The sequence below is a fragment of the Mauremys reevesii genome, linkage group 24 (assembly GCF_016161935.1).
Source record: "Mauremys reevesii isolate NIE-2019 linkage group 24, ASM1616193v1, whole genome shotgun sequence".
In the NCBI taxonomy this organism is placed as follows: domain Eukaryota; kingdom Metazoa; phylum Chordata; order Testudines; family Geoemydidae; genus Mauremys; species Mauremys reevesii.
Genome location: NC_052646.1, coordinates 18,088,399 through 18,107,376, shown reverse-complemented (window position 1 = coordinate 18,107,376; position 18,978 = coordinate 18,088,399). Strand labels below are relative to the sequence as shown.

Here is an 18,978-nt window from a genome sequence, read left to right as displayed (position 1 = left end):
GCTGTGGCTCAAATTAAGCCCTGGCAGGGCGGCCTGATACTGGCGGGGGCTGGCCGGGCACCCAGCTCTGAAGGCAGCGCCACCGCCAGCAGCAGCGCAGAAGTCAGGGGGGCCTGGCACATGGGGTGTTGCCACCCTCCTGCGCTGCTGCTGGGGCTTGTGGTGCCTGGTGCTCGGCATGTGGCTCAAGGCTTCGCGCTGTCACACGTGGGCTGCATCTCGCCAGAGCCCACGGCCTCCCGCAGCCCCCTGGCCACTCCTGGCTCACCCGGGGGGGGCGGCACCAGTTCAGACTTGGGGCAGGGGGAGGAAACTTTACCCATGATTCCAGGGACAACTCAGGCAACTGAAAACTTTCAGGGCTTTGCAGATAATAACTTAGCAATTCGCTGACAGGAGCACTGTATCTAGCTGTTATATAAAGAAAGAAAATATATATACAAACGCCCATTAAAGCCACGTTTAAATCTTATATGTAAATTTAGAACAATCAGGAGCTAATACAGTGAGATATTCCCAATCCCAAGACTTGAGGTATCAGTTCTGGAGCTTTAACGCAGCTATCAGAAACACACGTCTGATACTTTGTGCACAATCTTTAGTAGAGATAAATAAAAATAAATAATATCGTCTTACTTTCTGAAACAGACACACTGTGTTACTGCCAAATCGCCTCTATTTTAGTCAATTATTTTTCACTAAAAACATAATTTTAACATATGTGATTAAGGGTTTTTTTCCTCTTTTATTAAGAAAGGGAATTAATGTTTCTAATTCTTTTGGCATTTATGTTTATCGACCACAATCCTGTATTTGTATGTGACTCACTAACATTTGACTCCACCATTGCTATTGGTATCACAGTTGGAACTGCAGTTATTTTCATGCAAATCTTAAGTTAATTTACAGCTATAACTAAAATACAATTTGAAAATAAGTGACTTTCATCTGCGCAGTGTCTATAGTTCTGTGTTTAGCTAATGTTTTTGAAACTGGAATTACTAAAGTGAGTAAAAGCTAAAGTTACATTCTAGGAGGATGCTATTATTTGATTGTGCCACTTTACATAATGAATGGAAAAGCACAGTATGATACTAACAGTAATAATGCTAATTACTTCAGCCCGGACAGGTTAGGCAGTTTAAAACTCACTACTCAAAGAATTCAGTGTGAGCATAAAAGAGAAATAAAATTATGAAATGCAGAGACTAGTCAAAAAACTCAACTGACGGCACTTTGAAAGAATAAAATTACAGAGCATGTATGTGTATTGCAGGAAGTAACAAGTAACAACAGCAAGATAAGTATGTGTTGGGTGGAGTGAGTGTTAAAGAGACAGTGTGTGTGAGCTGGGGGTGTGTGAGAGCTGGGGGAGTGTGTGCGAGACCGCATGCTGCCCCTTTAAGAGAGCAGCTCTTTGCAGGCTGAAGGAAAGCTCCTTGAGACACAGCAGCGCCGTCCCACTCTGGGTGAGCCCTGTCCCCCACCCCACCTGCTCTGCGGAGATGGGGCATATTGGGAGGACAGGGAACAGGCTGACATCCGAGCCCCTCCCCCTGCTCCTTACAGCAGACTGGAAGCTCCCAGGAGCAGCTGGCCAGGGTGGCTCCAAGGCAGGGGGCAGGAGCCATGGGGCTGCAGACACCAGCAGGGGTTTGGATCCCATTGAGAGCTGGGTGTCTGGGTGCTGGAGACAGGAGCACGTGCTAAGTCATTTTCATTTAAGTCTGAGGCTTGTGGGTGTGGTTCAGACCCTGGGTCTGTGTTGCAGCAGGCTGGCATGCGTGGCTCAACAAGGCAGGTTTCTGCAGTCCCAAGCTGGCAGGGAAAATGGGCTCTGAGGTAGTGTCAGCACATCAGGTGGCAGTCCCAAGGGGGTCTCTGTGACCCAACCCGTTACAGCCCAGTTCGCCCGTGGCTAAGGCCAGCCCTGGATTACTTAATTTGCTCTGTGATGTCCAGAATGCGTTCAGATACCCTGGTGTCGAGCACAGTACGATACTCTCTAGAGCAGCGGCTCTCAAACTGTGGATCAGGACCTCAAAGTGGGTCATGACCCCATTTTAATGGGGTCACCAAGGCTGGCTTAGACTTGCTGTACCCGGGGACCAAAGCCCGAGACTCACTGCCTGGGCTCCGGTGGGCTCAGACTTCGATCCCCCCTCCTGGGGTCGTGTAGTAATGTTTGTTGTCAGAAGGGGGTTATGGTGCAATGTAGTTTGAGACCCCCTGCGAGAACAGAGCACACCAGGTGATGCTAGTTACTGATCCCTGCAAGCCAATGCAGTTACCACAAAGCCAAATATTAGCGTGAAAGCAAGTGTTCAGTCTTTGAGAAATGCTGAATTGATTGTGTTTGTCTTTGTGTTACAGTAGCACCTACTATGTGCTAAGATTGGTCCAAGCACAGAAGAATCTTTGGTTTCTAGACATGTCAGAGAATCACAGAAACTGTAAACTTGCAAATAGGAATAAAACTCACGTTTTGGCACGTGCCAAAAGAAATCGATACCTGCGCTGTGCCATGACGCTTTTAAAAACGACTTATAAACCCCTTGCTGGCTTGGAATGATTCATCCCCTGTTAAATTTCCAAATTTGGTCGTTTGGGCTTGAAGAGTTGGCCCACCTTAGGGGCATTCCTTTCAGCCTTTCCTGAGAAAACCACGTGCGCATCTTTTTCTCTCTCGTGGGTTTTGCTGAATAGTGCACACATTTTCACTTAAGCCCCGCGGCAGAATCGATATTTTGTACAAAGCCGTTCAGTTTATATACATTGTTTTTCCATCCTCGGAGAGCAGATTCGGCAATCCCAGTGTCTTTTCAAATTTTGGCCTGGGTTTCCCCGCTATTTGCTCAATGTATTGCAGCAGCTTTTCTTCTCCACTGTAGGAACGCTGACGCTTGCCCTCTGCCCTGTTGCGTGACAATGACTAAGCGTGCATGATACGTCTTTACGAACACGGGGAAAAACATACAACACGATTCTGCTCCGCACTTCCTGTCGATTTCTATCTCAGTGAGTTAGAGAGCAAATCTGTCGCGCTATATAGCAAGTTCCTGTACCGCATGTTAACGAGTCTCGCGTGTTAAATAGGCAGCACGGGGAGGCATGGCGCTACCACGTGTTAAGTGGATTAGTGCGTAAACAGGTCGTGCGTAAATGGCTCTGTACCGTACATACATGCGCACATACACATACACACTCATATACATGCACATATATATACAGAGAGAGAGAGAATACATATAGACAGTGCGCACACACATACACTGGATAGATACATACACTGACTATTATTTTAGGATATGTAGCAGGGTGGACCACTGCTCCTGCCCTGAAGGGGTTGAAAACAGCCCTGGGAAGGGGCTTTAGGCTGGGCTGATTGGGGAAGTGGCTGCAGCTGGGGCCATGCCCCAAACTGAGCACCAGGGCCTTATAAGAAGGCCAGGGAAGCCAGAAGCCCAGTCAGTCTCTCTCCATCTATAGAAGAAGATGGGCCGGGCTGGAGGGAGCAATGCTCAGTGCCTCACAAGCCTTCTGAAGACACCCGAAATGACAAATTTTGCATTGGATACACACAGTCATTTTCTAACGATAAAAATGGGGGTGTAGGTTGTTTCCCTGAGATACAAAGTGTCAAACTCACCCTGGGGCAGATTGGAGCCAGCGCCCTATAGAGGGGAAGGGCCCTGTGCCCCATTACCCTCCCAGCCAGTCCCCCCAGCCAGTACGCACCCCCACGTGGGAGCTGCTTGTATCTGGGACAATCTCCCGCTTGCGTCGATGGCACCGAGATCTGCTTCCACTGGAAACGGCTTCTGCAAGACGCTCTAGGGCCAGATTCACGCCCTGACTTCCCTTTCCTGTCTTGAAATCTCACATCTCTCCACAGCCCTCACCCTGACACTCGCGCCTGCTCAGTCCCAGGCAGGTCTACTCACGCACCCGGTTCTTCCCATTGGAGTCGGGATTCACTTGCCGTCCTAACCGGACACCTGCTGTTCCAGTGCGCTGTTCCCAGCGCCTTGCCCCAGAGGCAGACGCATCTCAGCTGCGGGTGAGCAACCCCTGGGCAGTGTCGCTGTGTGGCTGTTCCCAGCCACCCCGCCCCAGAGGCGGCTGCATCTCAGCTCGGGGTGAGTGATTAGCATTTGCTACATGTACAATACGATAAGAGGTGTGAGCTGCTAGTCTTCAAATATTATTGTGTGATGGGGAAAACCAGTAATTAAGGGATAGATCTGGGATGGGGGGCAGGTAGCCAGGACTCCTGGGTTCTATTCCAAACTCTGGGAGGGGAATGGTCATAACAGTGGGGCTGGGAGCCAGGACTCCTGGGTCCATCCAGAGCTCTGGGACCAGAGTGGGGTGTACAGGGTCTCAGAGTCAGGACTCCTTTCCTGTCCCTGGCTCTGGGAGGGGAGCAGGGTCTAGTGGGTTACAGTGGAGGGTGGAGGCAGGGAGTCAGGACTCCTGGGCTCTATCCCAACTCTGGGAGGAGAGTGAGGGTTAGCAGGGCTCAGAGCCCGGACTCCTGGGTTCTATTTCCAGCCCCACAAGCAATATGCAGCCTGCCTCTGTTGCAGGGAAGCCGTGGTTAGGGCCAGCCAGAAGGAGCGGAAGACGGCAGGATGCTGGTGCTGGGTTTCTGAGACAGCATCTCCCCCCAACCCCCTCCCATCCGCACCCAATTCTGCTTTCACATTCCTGTGCTTGCCGCTTCCCCAGACTCTGATTCAGGAACCCAGGCTGCAGGGTCGGAGAGTCAAGTGCTTAGCACCCCTCTGCAGGTCTAGGGGTGAGTGGTTAATAGGGGGGAGGGAGCTGGATGGTCTGTGGAGACTGGGGTGCCCCTCAATCCCCACCTGCAGCCTCTTGCTATCGCAGCCCTGGGCTCCCCGCCCCCATAGCTCTGCCAATGCCTCTCAAGGCCGAGCAGGGTCCCGACCCAGGGATGGGGATGGAGGCTGGATCTCACGGGCCTGGCCCCTGCCCCTACAGCCCTGGGCAGCAGGGCCCATCCCACCATGCTCTGGGCTGGTGCATGGGCCATGGGGGATCCAGGCTGACACCCGCCCAGCTCACTGCACCAGCACCCAGGTGGGGTGGATGAGGCAAAGGGCTGCAAAGAACCAGGTGTGGGGAGACAAAGCACAAATATGTGGATTTTAAAAGCCAAAGTCAGGATTCTGTGAGCAAATCTCACAATATTTGGCCAATCTCAGGATTTTTAAAGCAAACCTCAGGATTTATCAGTGAATTTCAGGCAGGGGTTGGGGTGGTCATGTTCACATTCAATCTTGGGATTTTTTAGCGAATCCTAGAATCACAGACCCACAGGGTGAGAAGGGACCACAGGAGTCACCTAGTCCAACCCCTGCCAAGATGTAAGATTTGTTGGGTCTAACCCATCACAGACAGATACTGTCCAGCCCCCTCTCAAATCCCTCCAGTGAAGGCACTTCCACCACCTCCATGGGCATCTGCTCCATTGTCCAACTGCTCTCGTCCTGCTCTCTGGGTTGAGAGAGAACAACTTTTCTCCAGCTTCTCTACGGTAGCTTGTCCTGTACTTGAAAACTGTGATAATGTCCCCTCTCACCCCACTAATCTCTTTTCCAAACTAGTCATACCCAGTTCCTTCAGGCTGTGCCCCTAGGGCTTCCATTCCATCCCTTTGATCCCTCGCCTCTGAATCCTTTCCAATTTCTCTACATCCTTTCTATACATTGGTGACCAAAACTGGACACAGTCCTCCAGCTGAGGCAAGGAGCGGTACTGTCACCTCTCCTGACTTGCATGCTCTGCCTCTGTACATGCAGCCTGACATTGCATTTGTTTGGGGGTTTTTTTGCAACAGCATCACATTGCTGACTCCTGTCGAGGTTGTGATCCGCCACAACTCCCAGCTCCTTCTCAGCAGTGCTGCTGCCAAGCCAGTTCTTCCCCATCTTGTATTTGTGCATTTGGTTTGTGTTCCCTACGTGGAGCATCTTCCGTTTGTCCTTGATGAATTTCATTGTGTCAGCTACAGCCCAATTCTCCAATTTATCTGAATTTTAGCTCCATCTTCCAAAGTGTTGGCAACTCCTCCCAGCTTTGTGTCATCTGCAGATTTGATCAGTCTGCTCCCTAGTCCTACATCCACGTCATTGATAAAGATGTTAAACAACATGGGACCTAGAACAAATCCCTGTGGAGCCACACTTGGGACCTCCCTCCAATCCCACATCATTCCATTAACAGTTACTCATTGTTTGCTGTTGTTTAACCAGTTCTGTATCCACTTAATGGTAGTTCCACCAAGTCCACATTTCTCCATAAGAACGACCAGACTGGGTCAGACCAAAGGACAATCTAGCCCAGTATCCTGTCTTCTGACAGTGGCCAATGCCAGGTGTCCCGGGGAGATGGACAGAACAGGGAATCATCAAGTTTCCCATCCCGTGTCGCCCATTCCCAGCTTCTGGCAAAAAGACGCTATAGACACTATCTCTGTAGATCGTGGCTAATAATCCATTGATTGACCTACCCTCTATGAATTTATCCAGTTCTTTTTGAATCCTGTTATAGTTTTGGACTTCACAACATCCTCTGGCAAAGAGTTCCACAGGTTGACTGTGTGTGAAGAAATACTTCCTTATATTTTTTTAAACCTGCCGCCTATTAATTTCATTGGGGAACTCCTAGTTCTTGTGTTATGGGAAGGAGTAAATAACACTCCCTTATTTACTGTCTCCACACCAGTCAATGATTTTATAGACCTCTATCATATCCCCCCTTAGTTGTCTCTTTTCCAAGCTGAACAGTCCCAGTCTTAGTAATCTCTCCTTATAAGGAAGCTGTTCCATCCCCTAATCAGTTTTGTTGCCCTTTTCTGAACCTTTTCCAATTCCAATTTGGGATAGGGCCACAGAACTGCACACAGTATTCAAGATGTGCACGTAGCATGGATTTATATAGCGGCAATATGATATTTTCTGTCTTATTAGCTATCCCTTTCTTAAGGATTCCCAACATTCTGTTAATTTTTTTGACAGCCGCTGCACACTGAGTGGGTGTTTTCAGAGAACTATCCATCGTGACTCTCAGATCTCTTCCATGAGTGGTAACAGCTAATTTATACCCCACCACTTTATATGTATAGTTGGGATTATGTTTTCCAATGAGCATAACTTTACATTTATTAACATTGAATTTCATCTGCCATTTTGTTACCCAGGCACCCAGTTTTGTGAGATCCCCCTGTAGCTCATCGCAGTCAGCTTTGAACTTAACTCTCTTGAGTGGTTTTGTATCATTTGCAAATTTTGCCACCTCCCTGTTTACCCCTTTTTCCAAATCGTTTATGAACATGCTGAACAGCTCTGGTCCCGGTACAGACCCCTGGGGGACACCACTATTCACCTCTCTCCACTGTGAAAATTAGCCTTTTATTCCCATCCTTGGTTTCTTAGCTTTTAACCAGTTACTGATCCCTTCCCACTTATCCCATGACAGCTCACTTTGCTTAAGAGTATTTTGGGGAGGAACCTTGTCCAAGACTTTCTGAAAATCTAAGGACATCGACTGGGTCACCCTTGTCCACATGCTGTTGATTCCATCAAAAAATTCTAGTAGTTTGGCGACCCATGATTTCCCTTTACAAAAACCATATTGAGTCTTCCCCAACAAATCTCTGCATCTGATCATTCTGCTCTTTGCTATACTTTCACTGTACTATAATTTCAACCAGTTTGCCCGTCACTGAAGTTAGGCTTATTGGCCTTCAACTGCTGGGATCACCTTGTGACGATGCGTTTCTGGTGGGACCCAACTGAGAGTGCCAATTCAAGACCAATTGCTTAAACAGGGCAGTTACAGCCCAAGGCTGGGGATTTTCCATCTCTAAGGCAAACCAAACCAGCGAGACAAAGAGGACTTTGGTTTTACCCCAGTGACCAACACAAGCAATTTCCTTAGACACTCCAGTCTCCCAGTATCACCACCAGAGCCACTCATCCTGGGGAATGAATGGTTATGAAAACCAACACCCCAATAAAAGAAAAAGGTTCTCTCAATCCCAAAGAATCAAGCCCCAGGTCAATATACACATCAGATCTTACCCACAAATCACGCTGTTGCCAATCCTTTAGAATCTAAAACCGAAAGTTTTATTCATAAAAGGAAAAAGGTAGAGATGAGAGCTAGAATTGGTTAAATGGAATCAATTACATACAGTAATGGCAAAGTTCTTAGTTCAGTTACCTCATCAAAGAAGGAAACGAAGCTGGTTTGGCAGTATTTCTTCTTGGTAAATCCATGCTGGTGATCACCCCTTCGGCCTCACAAATTGAAGGTTTTATACATTGCTCTAGTAGCTTTCCAGGTGTCGAGGTCAGGCTGATTGGTCTGTAGTTTCCCAGCTCCTCCCTTTTCCCCTTTTAAAGATGGCCCCTCTGTTAGCCCTTCCCCCATCTTCTGGGACCTCTCCTGGCATCCATGAGTTTGCAAATATTATTGCCAGTGGCTCCAAGATTTCTTCCACTAATTCCTTCAGCCCCCCTGGGTTGAACAGCTTCCCGCCCCACTGATCTGAATTCATTCAAATTGGCCAGAACATCCCTGACGTGTTCTTTACTGATCCCGATCTGCAGCCCTTCTGCTTTGTTGTCCATGGTAACTTCGCTGGTTTCCCACTCACATGTTGTTTTTTTCTGGGAAGACTGAAGCAAAGCAGGCACTGAGCAGCGCTGCCTTCTGACCTTCTGTCACCAGCTTGGGTTTTTCTGGCCGCTCTCATGATTCTTAAAGAAAATCTCAGGTTTTTTTCACCAATTTAAGGATTTTTTTAGCTCACGATCTCTCAGGACCATCTGGTGATTTGGGGTTTTCTGTGTGGGTGGGAGGTCCCTGTGCTGCCAGCAGCCCCAGATCAGCCCCCTGCAGAGCCCAGCAGCACTGATGGTTCCCCAGGCAGATCTGCGCCCCCCCAAACAGCCTCTGCTCTCACACTTCTCACCCCCCGTCTGTCTCTAGGTTTGTACCAGCCCAACTCCCCAGCCATGGGCAGAGTCCCGATGCCACAGCAGGACGCTGGGGAAAGGGAGCTCCCGCCTCAGGGCCCCCACTGGAGAGCAGGGGGTCCTGCCACGCTGAGGGTCCTGATCCTCACCCTGCTCTGGAGGGGTAAGTAAGCAGCACCTGCAGCCCCAGGGCAGGGGGAAGGGCAGAACCTGCGCTAAGCGGGGCCAGGTCTGTCCCAGGACTTGGAAGGGAGACTGGCCAGAGGGGGAGGGGAGCGCAGTGCCCCAGTGCGGTGCTAGGGGGCACTGAGTGACAGGTAGTGTGGGCAGGGGGCTCGATGTAGGGAGGGATGGAAAGTAAATGGAGTGAGAATTGGTCAAGGACCCAGTGCTGGGCTCAGATGGGGCTGCAGGTCGGGAGTGAGGGGCATTGATAGATCACGAGGGGGAGTTGAGCTGAAGTTAGGGCTTACTGGACTCTCAGGACCGTCCAGTGATTTGGGGTTTGCTGTGTGTGGGGGAGGTCCCTGCGCTGCCAGCAGCCCCAGATCAGCCCCCTGCAGGGCCCAGCAGCACTGATGGTTCCCCAGGCAGATCTGCGCCCCCCAGAGAGCCTCTGCTCTCACACTTCTCACCCCCGTCTGGCTCTAGGTCTGTCCCAGCCGGACGCCCCAGCCATGGGCACAACCCTGCTGCCACAGGAGGATGCCAGGGAAAGGGAGCTTCCAGCTTAGGGGGAAGGGCAGAACCGGCGCTAGGCAGGGCCAGGTCTGTCCCAGGACTTGGACAAGAGGGGGAGGGGATCGCAGTGCCCCAGTGCGGTGCTAGGGGGCGCTGAGTGACAGGGAGCGGGGGCAGGGGGCTTGATGTAGGGAGGGATGGAAACTAAATGGAGTGAGATTTGGTCAGGGACCCAGGGCTGGGCTCGCAGGGGGCTGCAGGTCGGGAGTGAGGGGCACCGGCAGAGCTCTGGGGGCGGGGCCGGCTCTAACATTTTTGGCGCCCGAAGCAAAAACAAGGAGCGCCGCCCCCCCCCGAGCGTCACGCCACCCAAGGCTCCGCCCCCGAGCGTCACACAAGCCCCTCCCCTCAAGCGTCGCCCCGCCCATGTCCCCGCCCCGCCGAGCGTCGCCCCGCCCATGTCCCCGCCCCCCCGAGCGTCGCGTCACCCAAGTCCCCGCCCCCTCGAGGTCCCGTCGCCCAAGTCCCCGCCCCCCCAACAGGGCACCCCGCCCCCTCCGCCCCGCCGCCCCCCAGCGCCGCCCGGCCACACACCACCCACCCCCGAGTGCCGCCCCCTCCCGGGCTTGGCAGGCTGGTGCCTGGAGCCGGCCCCGTCTGGGGGGCGCTCGGGGGGGGCTCTGCTCTCTATGGGCCCCACTTCGATCCCTCCCCGCCCCCTGCAGGGTCCCTGGCCCAGCTGCCCGGATTTACCCTGACGGTGCCGCAGTCGGTGTCGGTGCAGGAGGGTCTCTGCGTCCTCGTCCCCTGCACCTTCACGTACCCAGCCTCGTACAACACCGACAATCCCTCGGCCCAGCTCTACGGACACTGGTACAAGGAGCCTGCTACTGGGGGCCAGGATCGTCCCGTGGCCAGCAGTGCCACCAGCCTGAGGGTGTCGCAGGAGACCCCGGGCCGGTTCCGGCTGACGGGGGATCCAGCGCGCGGCGACTGCTCCCTGCAAATCAGTGATGCCCGATGGACGGATGCCGGGAGATATTTCTTTAGCTTTGAGAAAGGCCTGTTAGATCACACTTACCGCTCCAATTCCGATGGCGCTGACCCTGCGCTCACGATCTCTGTTCCAGGTAAGAGCAGCCGCAGTCACCGCTTGTGAGGGTTCCCCCCCACTCTGAACTCTGGGGTACAGATGTGGGGACCCGCAGGAAGGACCCCTTAAGCTTATATTCTACCAGCTTAGGTTAAAAAGTTTCCCAAGGCACAAATTCCTTCCCTTGTCCTTGGACGCTATTGCTGCCAACACCAAGTGATTTATAGAAAAATCTAGGGAAGAGTAACCTGGAATCTCAATCCCCCCAAAATATCCCCCCAAGCCTCTTCACCACCTTTCCTGGGGAGGCTTGAGAACAATATGCCAACCAATTGGTTAGCAATGTGAGCACACACCAGACTCTTTGTCTTCAGGACACTGACAATCAATCAGGTTCTTAAAAGAATAATTTTATATATAGAGAGAGAGAGAAATAGAATCACACCTGCAAAATCAGTTTGGAAGGTAACTTCACAGGGTAAATATTTCAGGAAAAAGATTTCAAACACAGAGGATTCCCCTCTGGCTCAGCTTCACAGTTACAAAAACAGGAATCAAACTACATCTGTAGCATAGGAAAATTCACAAGCTAAAACACAGGATAACCTAACGCCTTTCCTTGCCTACTTACAATATCTGTGGTTTAAGATCTATTCTTCCAGGTATATTTTCAGGAGATGTTGTACCTGCTTGGTCTCTCCCTCCATCCAGAGAGGGAACAACAACTATATATATAATATATATATATAGATTTTATATCTATATATATATATAATTTTATATATAGAGAGAGAGAGAAATAGAATCACACCTGCAAAATCAGTTTGGAAGGTAACTTCACAGGGTAAATATTTCAGGAAAAAGATTTCAAACACAGAGGATTCCCCTCTGGCTCAGCTTCACAGTTACAAAAACAGGAATCAAACTACATCTGTAGCATAGGAAAATTCACAAGCTAAAACACAGGATAACCTAACGCCTTTCCTTGCCTACTTACAATATCTGTGGTTTAAGATCTATTCTTCCAGGTATATTTTCAGGAGATGTTGTACCTGCTTGGTCTCTCCCTCCGTCCAGAGAGGGAACAACAAAGAGAGCAACAAACAAATCCTCCCCCCACCCCCACAGATTTGAAAGTTTCTTCTTTCCTCGTTGGTCCTTCTGGTCAGGTGCCAACTAGCTTATCTGAGCTGATTAATCCCTTACAGGGAAGGCGATTTAGTACAGCTGACAACAAGGGATGCATACAGAAAGTTGTTACTCTTCCCTCTATATTTATGACACAACTCAGCAGCCCCCCTGAGCCAGCCAGTCCCCGCTCGGGGGCCGGATCATCTGAAGGGCAAACGTCTCATCTCCCTGAACGTTTCTCTTCCCCTCTCACTGTGTCTCAGGGCTGACGGAAGAGCCAGAGATCCAGATCTCACCGGCGCGGGGGCTACCAGGGACGCTGGTGGCCGGGCAGCCGGTGACTGTGACCTGCACAGCCCCTGGGCGCTGCTCCGGGCCCCCTCCACGAGTCACCTGGACGGGGCCGTTCAGCGACACAGCCCGGAACGTCTCAGCCCAGCTGGCGAACGGCACCTGGGCCCACAGCTCCGCGCTCAGCTTCACGCCCGGCCCGGGGGACCACGGCAAAGAGCTCGTCTGCAATGTCACCTACAGGCCACCACAGGGACCTTCCACCCACAGAACCGTCCGGCTCAACATCACCAGTGAGTGACCCCCTCCAGCCCCTCCACGCCGGCCCTCAGGCCCCTCTGCTGGGATTCCCCCCCGCCTCCCAGCCCTGCCCTCCAGCCCCTCCCCCAATCAGCCCTGTGCTGGGATCCCCCCCCCACCAGGCACCCTCAGCCAATTCTACTCCAGGCCCCTTCACCTCACACTGTGCAGCCCCTTCTCCCTTGGGATCTTCACCCCTTCCAGCCCCCCTTGGCTATGGCACCCCCCCCATCCTCACCCCCAGGTTCCCAAGCCTTCTTTTCTGGAATCCTCTCTACCCCCAACCTGCCCTGCCCCCAGAATCGACCTATGCTGGGATCCACCCCTACATTCATATCCCCCCTGGCTGTGATTGCCCCCTTCGCACCAGCAACCCCAGTTCCCTTGAGATCCCCGATCTGTCCCACTGTGTCTCCTCCAGCCCCTCCTCTTTCTGCTGGGATCGGTGGATGCTCTATATGGGGCAGAGGGTTAACGGGACCCAGTCACTGTCCGGCACTAAACACACTCCAGGCTCGGTGCCCAGAGACCTCGGCCCACCCTGCCCCAGGGCAAACCCCCGTTAAATTGCCTGTGACCCTTGTGCTGCAGATCCAGGGCAGAGGGGAAATCAGCAGCCGCCTTTGCGAGGTGAAGGATCAAATCAGGCTCCACTGTAAGGACGGCCCTTGTTCCCTCAGCCGGAGGGGGATTTGGAAGGAACCCGTCCCCCGCCCGTGTCTGAGCCCAGGCCCCAGCCCCACCCCGAACATCTACACAGACATCAGAGACCCGCACCCCGAGCCCCGCGAGCCCGACCCAACGGACCCAGACTCTGAGCCTCGGCGCCGCGGGGCTTTGAGGGCAGCATGGACGGACCCTGCCAGGCCTGGCCAGCCGGTACCAGCGTCCGGCTGTTCCAGGTGTTACTTTCAGCCGCCCCTCTGGGTGCAGCTGGGCTCCAAAATACCCAGGCCTGGCAAGCCAAGCCCCAGGGGCAAAAGGAGAGGGCTGGGGAGAGATGAACTGGGGGAAGGCGAAGGACCCATGATGGGGGTGTCTAATGTCCCTGGTGGAGGCTGGGTCTGGGCTGGGGGTGGGAGTGGGGTTATTTAGACCCCTGGCTCTGTCCTGCCCTGGGGAAGACATGCTTGGGGAGCAGGACGCTGAATGCCCGGGCGCCCGGCAGACAGTGGCGCAGGTCACACTTGCTCAAGTACCCAGTCTGATGCAGGCCGGCCCCTCGTTAGTGCCTGCCCCAATTAGGCCGAGTTTTGACCCCCCCCCTATTTTTGGTCCCTTGGGTTTCCATTTCCCACATTTCTGGTTCTCCGGCGTGGCCCTAACCCAGCCCCTGGGTTCCGTCGGGCGCCTCTTGGGTGGGGCTCAGTCAGGTCTGTCGCTTCCCTTCCCCGCCCACGGGCCTTGTGTCACTTCAGGGACTTTCCCGTCCCCCAGCTGAGCTCACAGCAAGGGGCCGTGTCTAGGCTCAGGGATCACTAGCACCCCCCCCCCGGTGCTGTCCAGCCCCTCTGATCCCCCCTGTCTGGTTTGTGTTACAGACTCGCCCGTGCCCCCCAGCATCACCGGGACCCTGACCAGGAACGGACGTCCCGGTGAGAGGCCGCGCTGCGAGCCCCGGGAATCAGCGAGCGCCTCCTAGTCACGCTCTTCCCACGCTGAGGGCCAGGCACCAGGCTCAGCCGGGCCAGGCTCATGCGTGGGAATCGCAAGCCAGGAGGCTGAGCTACCCCAAAAAGCCCTACATTGGCCCCACCCGTGCTCTGCCCCCAGGTTCTCTCCTGCTCATGGCCCGCGCTGTTCCGCCAGGGCAGCGCTGGGGCTGGGGTTAGGGTTAGGGACGGCCGGCCTGCGGCCCGGGACTCCAGGAGGCGAGTGCTGTACCTCCCTCCTGCCCAGTTCTCTGGGGCTTGGGTGCTCTTGTGGCCCAGAGCTAGCTTGGGGGGGCCAGTGGCTCCGGGGGGGGGTTCTGGGCTCCAGTGGGGTGGGGCCTTGGGCAGAACGGGCAGGGCCTGGGGCCAGCCAGCCTCCCTGAACTTGCAATTCATATGTCGCCCATGGCCAGTCTGCTCTGTGCCCGGAGGGGAGAGTCTGAGGAAGCCGCAGGGCAGTGGGGAGAGTGGTGGGGGGAGCGGGCCCGGTGCCCTCTGTCTCCAACCTGGGGTTTCCACTAGGGGGCGCTGGGCAGTGGGGAGGAGATGGGTTAGGGCCCAATCTGTGCGACAGAGACCTGCTGCCATGGAAAGGCACCGAGATTGTGCACCTACCCCAGAGCTGGCTACTGGGTGAGTCATGCCTGTATAGCCAGCTCCCATACCCCACCCAAGAGGTGGCTGGAGCTCGGCGCCTTGTTGGGGGGCAGGAATCTCTGAGGGGGCCTAACCTGCCCATTCTTCTATTCCAGTGCCAGATGTGTGGGGAGCTGAGGGTGACGTTGTGTCTCTGGAAACCCGGGAGGGCGACTCCCTGAGCCTGAGCTGTGAGGCTGGGAGCAGAACCGAGACCACCCTGAGCTGGGCCAAGGGGAACGAGTCCTTGAGCCCAGGCCAGGGAGGGGCCGGGCACCTGGAGCTGCCGAATCTCAGCAGAGGGGACGCTGGGGAGTATCGGTGCTGGGCCAAGAATCCCTTTGGGTCGGCCAGCCGGGCCCTGCGTGTGCACATGCAGAGTAAGGCTCTAGGGGGTGCCATGCTGCAGGGATCAGTTTGGTGGGTCAGTGGGGGTGCTGGGCTTCAGGGTGCGGGGTGGAGAGTTGGGGTGCTGTGCTGGGGGGAGTGGGGAGAGGCTCACAGCTCATGGCCAGGGAGGGCAACTCCCTGCGATTCCTCTTCTCCATCACCAGCAAGCCCCCCGCGGTGCTGGGCTGGGTGAAGGGGGCTGAGCCGTCAAGGTTACCCGCCCCCGGGAAAGAATCAGCTGGAGCTGAAGCTGCCCAGTGTGACGGCCGAGGATGTGGGGCTGTACAGGTGCTGGTCCCAGAGAGAGGAGAGCTCTGCCCTGGGGACGTTCCAGCTGCTTGTCAAGTCTGAGTGAGGTTAACCAACAGGTCTCCCTGCCAGTGGGTTTGAGTGGGGTTAACCCAGAGGACCAGGCTGAACTCGTCCTGCCAGCGCCCGGGGCCCAACGTCAGCTGCAGCTGCTCCCTGCGCTCTCAGCCCCCACCCTTGCTCCAGTGGCAGGTGGAGGGGGAGCCCCTGGCTGGGAACAGCTCATGGGGGACCCTGCAGGTCAGCTCCTGGGCCCAGGTGGACGAGGCCGTCAGCACCCTGAGCTGGATGGGGGGTGGTGACAGAAGCCACCAGATCTTTTGCCTCGGCTCCAACCCCCACGGGTTCCATATTTTACTGCTGAACCCACCGGAAACAGGTGAGAGTCCTACCCCTCTAGGGGGCGCCAGCTCTGACTTGGTCCGAGGGTGGGGGATTGGCTTCCTCAGGCAGCAGGGAATGGGGTACGGGGCTTATCCCGTCTAGGGGGTGCTGGCTCTGACCCAGCTCCAGAGGAGGGACTGGCTGTCTCAGGGGGCTGGGAATTTCCCCTCTGGGGGCTCTGGCTTGTATCCGGCCCCAGAGTGGGGGTTGGCTGGCTCGGAGCAGGGGTTGCAGGGCTCTATCCCCGACTCTTGGCTTCTTCCAGCTCCCACAGGTGGCCTCACTCGGGCATTTATCGAAATCAGCTGCAAACTCGTCTTCGTGGCGACTGGATTCTTACTGGCCTATTACCTCACCTTGCTCTATTACAGACGGTAACTCAGCTACTGATCCACCTACCGACCTACCCACCTAGGTACCCACCTAGCTACCAAGCCACTGATCCACCAGTCTACCAACTTACCAGCCTGTCTAGCTGCCAACCCACTGACCCATCCATCTACCCATATACCAGCCCACCTAGCTACCTTCCTACAAACTTACCATCCTACTCAACAACCCACCTACCATCCCACCCCCCTACATACCCACCTTCCTACCTATGTAACCATTGACCCACCCAGCTTCCTACTACCCCCCAAGCTACCAATGCACTGACCCAACCACCCACTGACCTACCCACCTACGCACTCACCTACCTCCTATCTGTCTATCCAGCTGTTAGCTTTCCCTCCCCACTCTGAACTCTGGGGTACAGATGCGGGGACCCACATGAAAGACCCCCTAATCTTATATTCCACCAGCTTAGGTTAAAACTTCCTGAGTCACAAATTCCTTTCCTTGTCCTTGGACGGTATTTCTGCCACCAATAAGTGATTTAAACAAACATTCAGGGAGGCGTCACTTGGAGCCCTATTCCCCCCCCCCCCCCAATATCCCCCCAAGCCTCTTTACCTGCTTTCCTGGGGAGGCTTGAGAATAATGTACCAACCAATAGGTTAACCCAATGAGCACAGAACAAATCCCTGATTCAAAACACAGAGGATTCCGCTCTGACTCTGCATTCCAGTTACAAAACAGGAATAAAATTACCTCTTAGCATCCGGAAAAATCACAAGCTAAAACAAAAGACAATCAAATGCATTTCCTTGCTATTTTTGTAATTTTAGATGCTTATTCCAGGTCGGGCTTTAGGAGAGTTTATTTTTCTGCCTGGTCCCTCTCTCTGCCCCGAGAAAGAACAACAGAAAAAGCACAAACAACACCTTCCCCCTTCCCAGTTTTGAAAGTATCTTCTTTTCCTGTTGGTCCTTCTGGTCAGGTGCCAACTAGGTTAATTGAACTGATTAACCCCTTATAGGTAAGTGATTCTGTACCTCTGGCCAGGAGGGATTTATGTTACTGCATACATAAGGTTATTACCATTCCCTATATATTTGACACCAAGTAACTAACTACTTACCCACCCACCTACGTACCCACCTATCACCAGGCCTAGCTACCTACTCACCCACCCACCCATCAATCTATCTCTCTATCTCGAGTGTCAGCCACTTACATATCCCAGAATCTCTCTGTCTCTCTCTCTCTCTCAGGACACCCTGCTGCTCTCATGAAAGCAGAAGGAAGGACAGGCCAGGGGTCAGGGAATCCACAGTGCCCAAGTTCAGCGTGTAGATCTTCACCGAAGAGCCGACAGGGAATTAGAAATTCATGGGACTGAGGAATCAGAGAATGAGACCTCAGCTGGGGGACAGCCACCCCGGGTGAGGCCAATGGGCCCCGTTGCCGCCCCCAGGATTTAATTTGTATTGAAAGAGATGCCAGAGCTCAGCTGTGGCTCAAATTAATCCCTGGCAGGGCGGCCTGATACTGGCGGGGGCTGGCCGGGCACCCAGCTCTGAAGGCAGCGCCACCGCCAGCAGCAGCGCAGAAGTCAGGGGGGCCTGGCACATGGGGTGTTGCCACCCTCCTGCGCTGCTGCTGGGGCTTGTGGTGCCTGGTGCTCGGCATGTGGCTCAAGGCTTCGCGCTCTCACATGGGGGCTGCATCTCGCCAGAGCCCACGGCCTCCCACAGCCCCCTGGCCACTCCTGGCTCACCCGGGGTGGGGGCACCAGTTCAGATTTGGGGTGGGGGGAGGAAACTTTAGCCATGATTCCAGGGACTACTTAGGCACCTGAAAACTCTCGGGTCTTTGCAGATAATAACGTAGGGATTCACTGACAGGAGCACTGTATCTAATTGTTATATAAAGAGAGAAAAAATATATACCAATGCCAATTAAAGCCACATTTAAAGTTTATATGTAAATTTAGAGCAATCAGGAGCTAATACAGCAAGATATTCCCAATCCGAAGCCTTGAGTTATCAGTTCTGGAGCTTTAACGCAGCTATCAGAAACACACGTCTGAGACTTTGTGCACAATCTTTAGTAGAGATAAATAAAAATAAATAATATCATCTTAGTTTCTGTAACAGACACACTGTGTTACTGCCAGTATCGCCTCTATTTTAGTCAATTATTTTTCACTAAAAACATAATTTTAACATATAAGATTAAGATTTTTTTCTCATTTATTAAAAAAGGGAATTAATGTTTCTAATTCTTTTGGCATTTGTGTTTACCGACCACAATCCTGTAGTTGTATGTGACTCACTAACATTTGACTCCACCATTGCTATTGGTCTCACAGTTGGAACTGCAGTTATTTTCATGCAAATGTTAAGTTAATTTACAGCTATAACTAAAAATACAATTAGAAAATAAGCGACTTTCATCTGCGCAGTGTCTATAGTTCTGTGTTTAGCTAATGTATTTTAAGTTGGAATTACTAAAGTGAGTACAAGCTAAAGTTCCATTCTAGGAGGATGCTATTATTTCATTGTGCCACTTTACATAATGAATGGCAAAGCACAATATGATACTAACAGTAATAATGTTATTTACTCCAGCCCAGACAGGTTAGGCAGTTTAGAACTCACTACTCAAAGAATTCAGTGGGAGCATAAGAGAGAAATAAAATTATGAAATGCAGAGACCAGTCAACAAACTCAACTAACGGCAGTTTGAAAGCATAAAATTACAGAGCATATATGTGCAT

General features: G+C 53.1%; 1 protein-coding gene across 1 annotated transcript; it reads left to right on the top strand.

Moving 5' to 3' along the window:
* Positions 1-9,037: 9,037 nt before the first annotated feature.
* Positions 9,038-15,537, top strand: LOC120390575 (sialic acid-binding Ig-like lectin 13). The gene is made up of 6 exons (XM_039513308.1): positions 9,038-9,171; positions 10,415-10,819; positions 12,177-12,497; positions 14,046-14,099; positions 14,909-15,172; positions 15,395-15,537. The coding sequence occupies exons 1-6, from the start codon at positions 9,048-9,050 to the stop codon at positions 15,535-15,537; spliced, it is 1,311 nt and encodes a 436-aa protein (XP_039369242.1). The 5' UTR covers positions 9,038-9,047.
* The last annotated feature ends 3,441 nt before the right edge of the window (positions 15,538-18,978 follow it).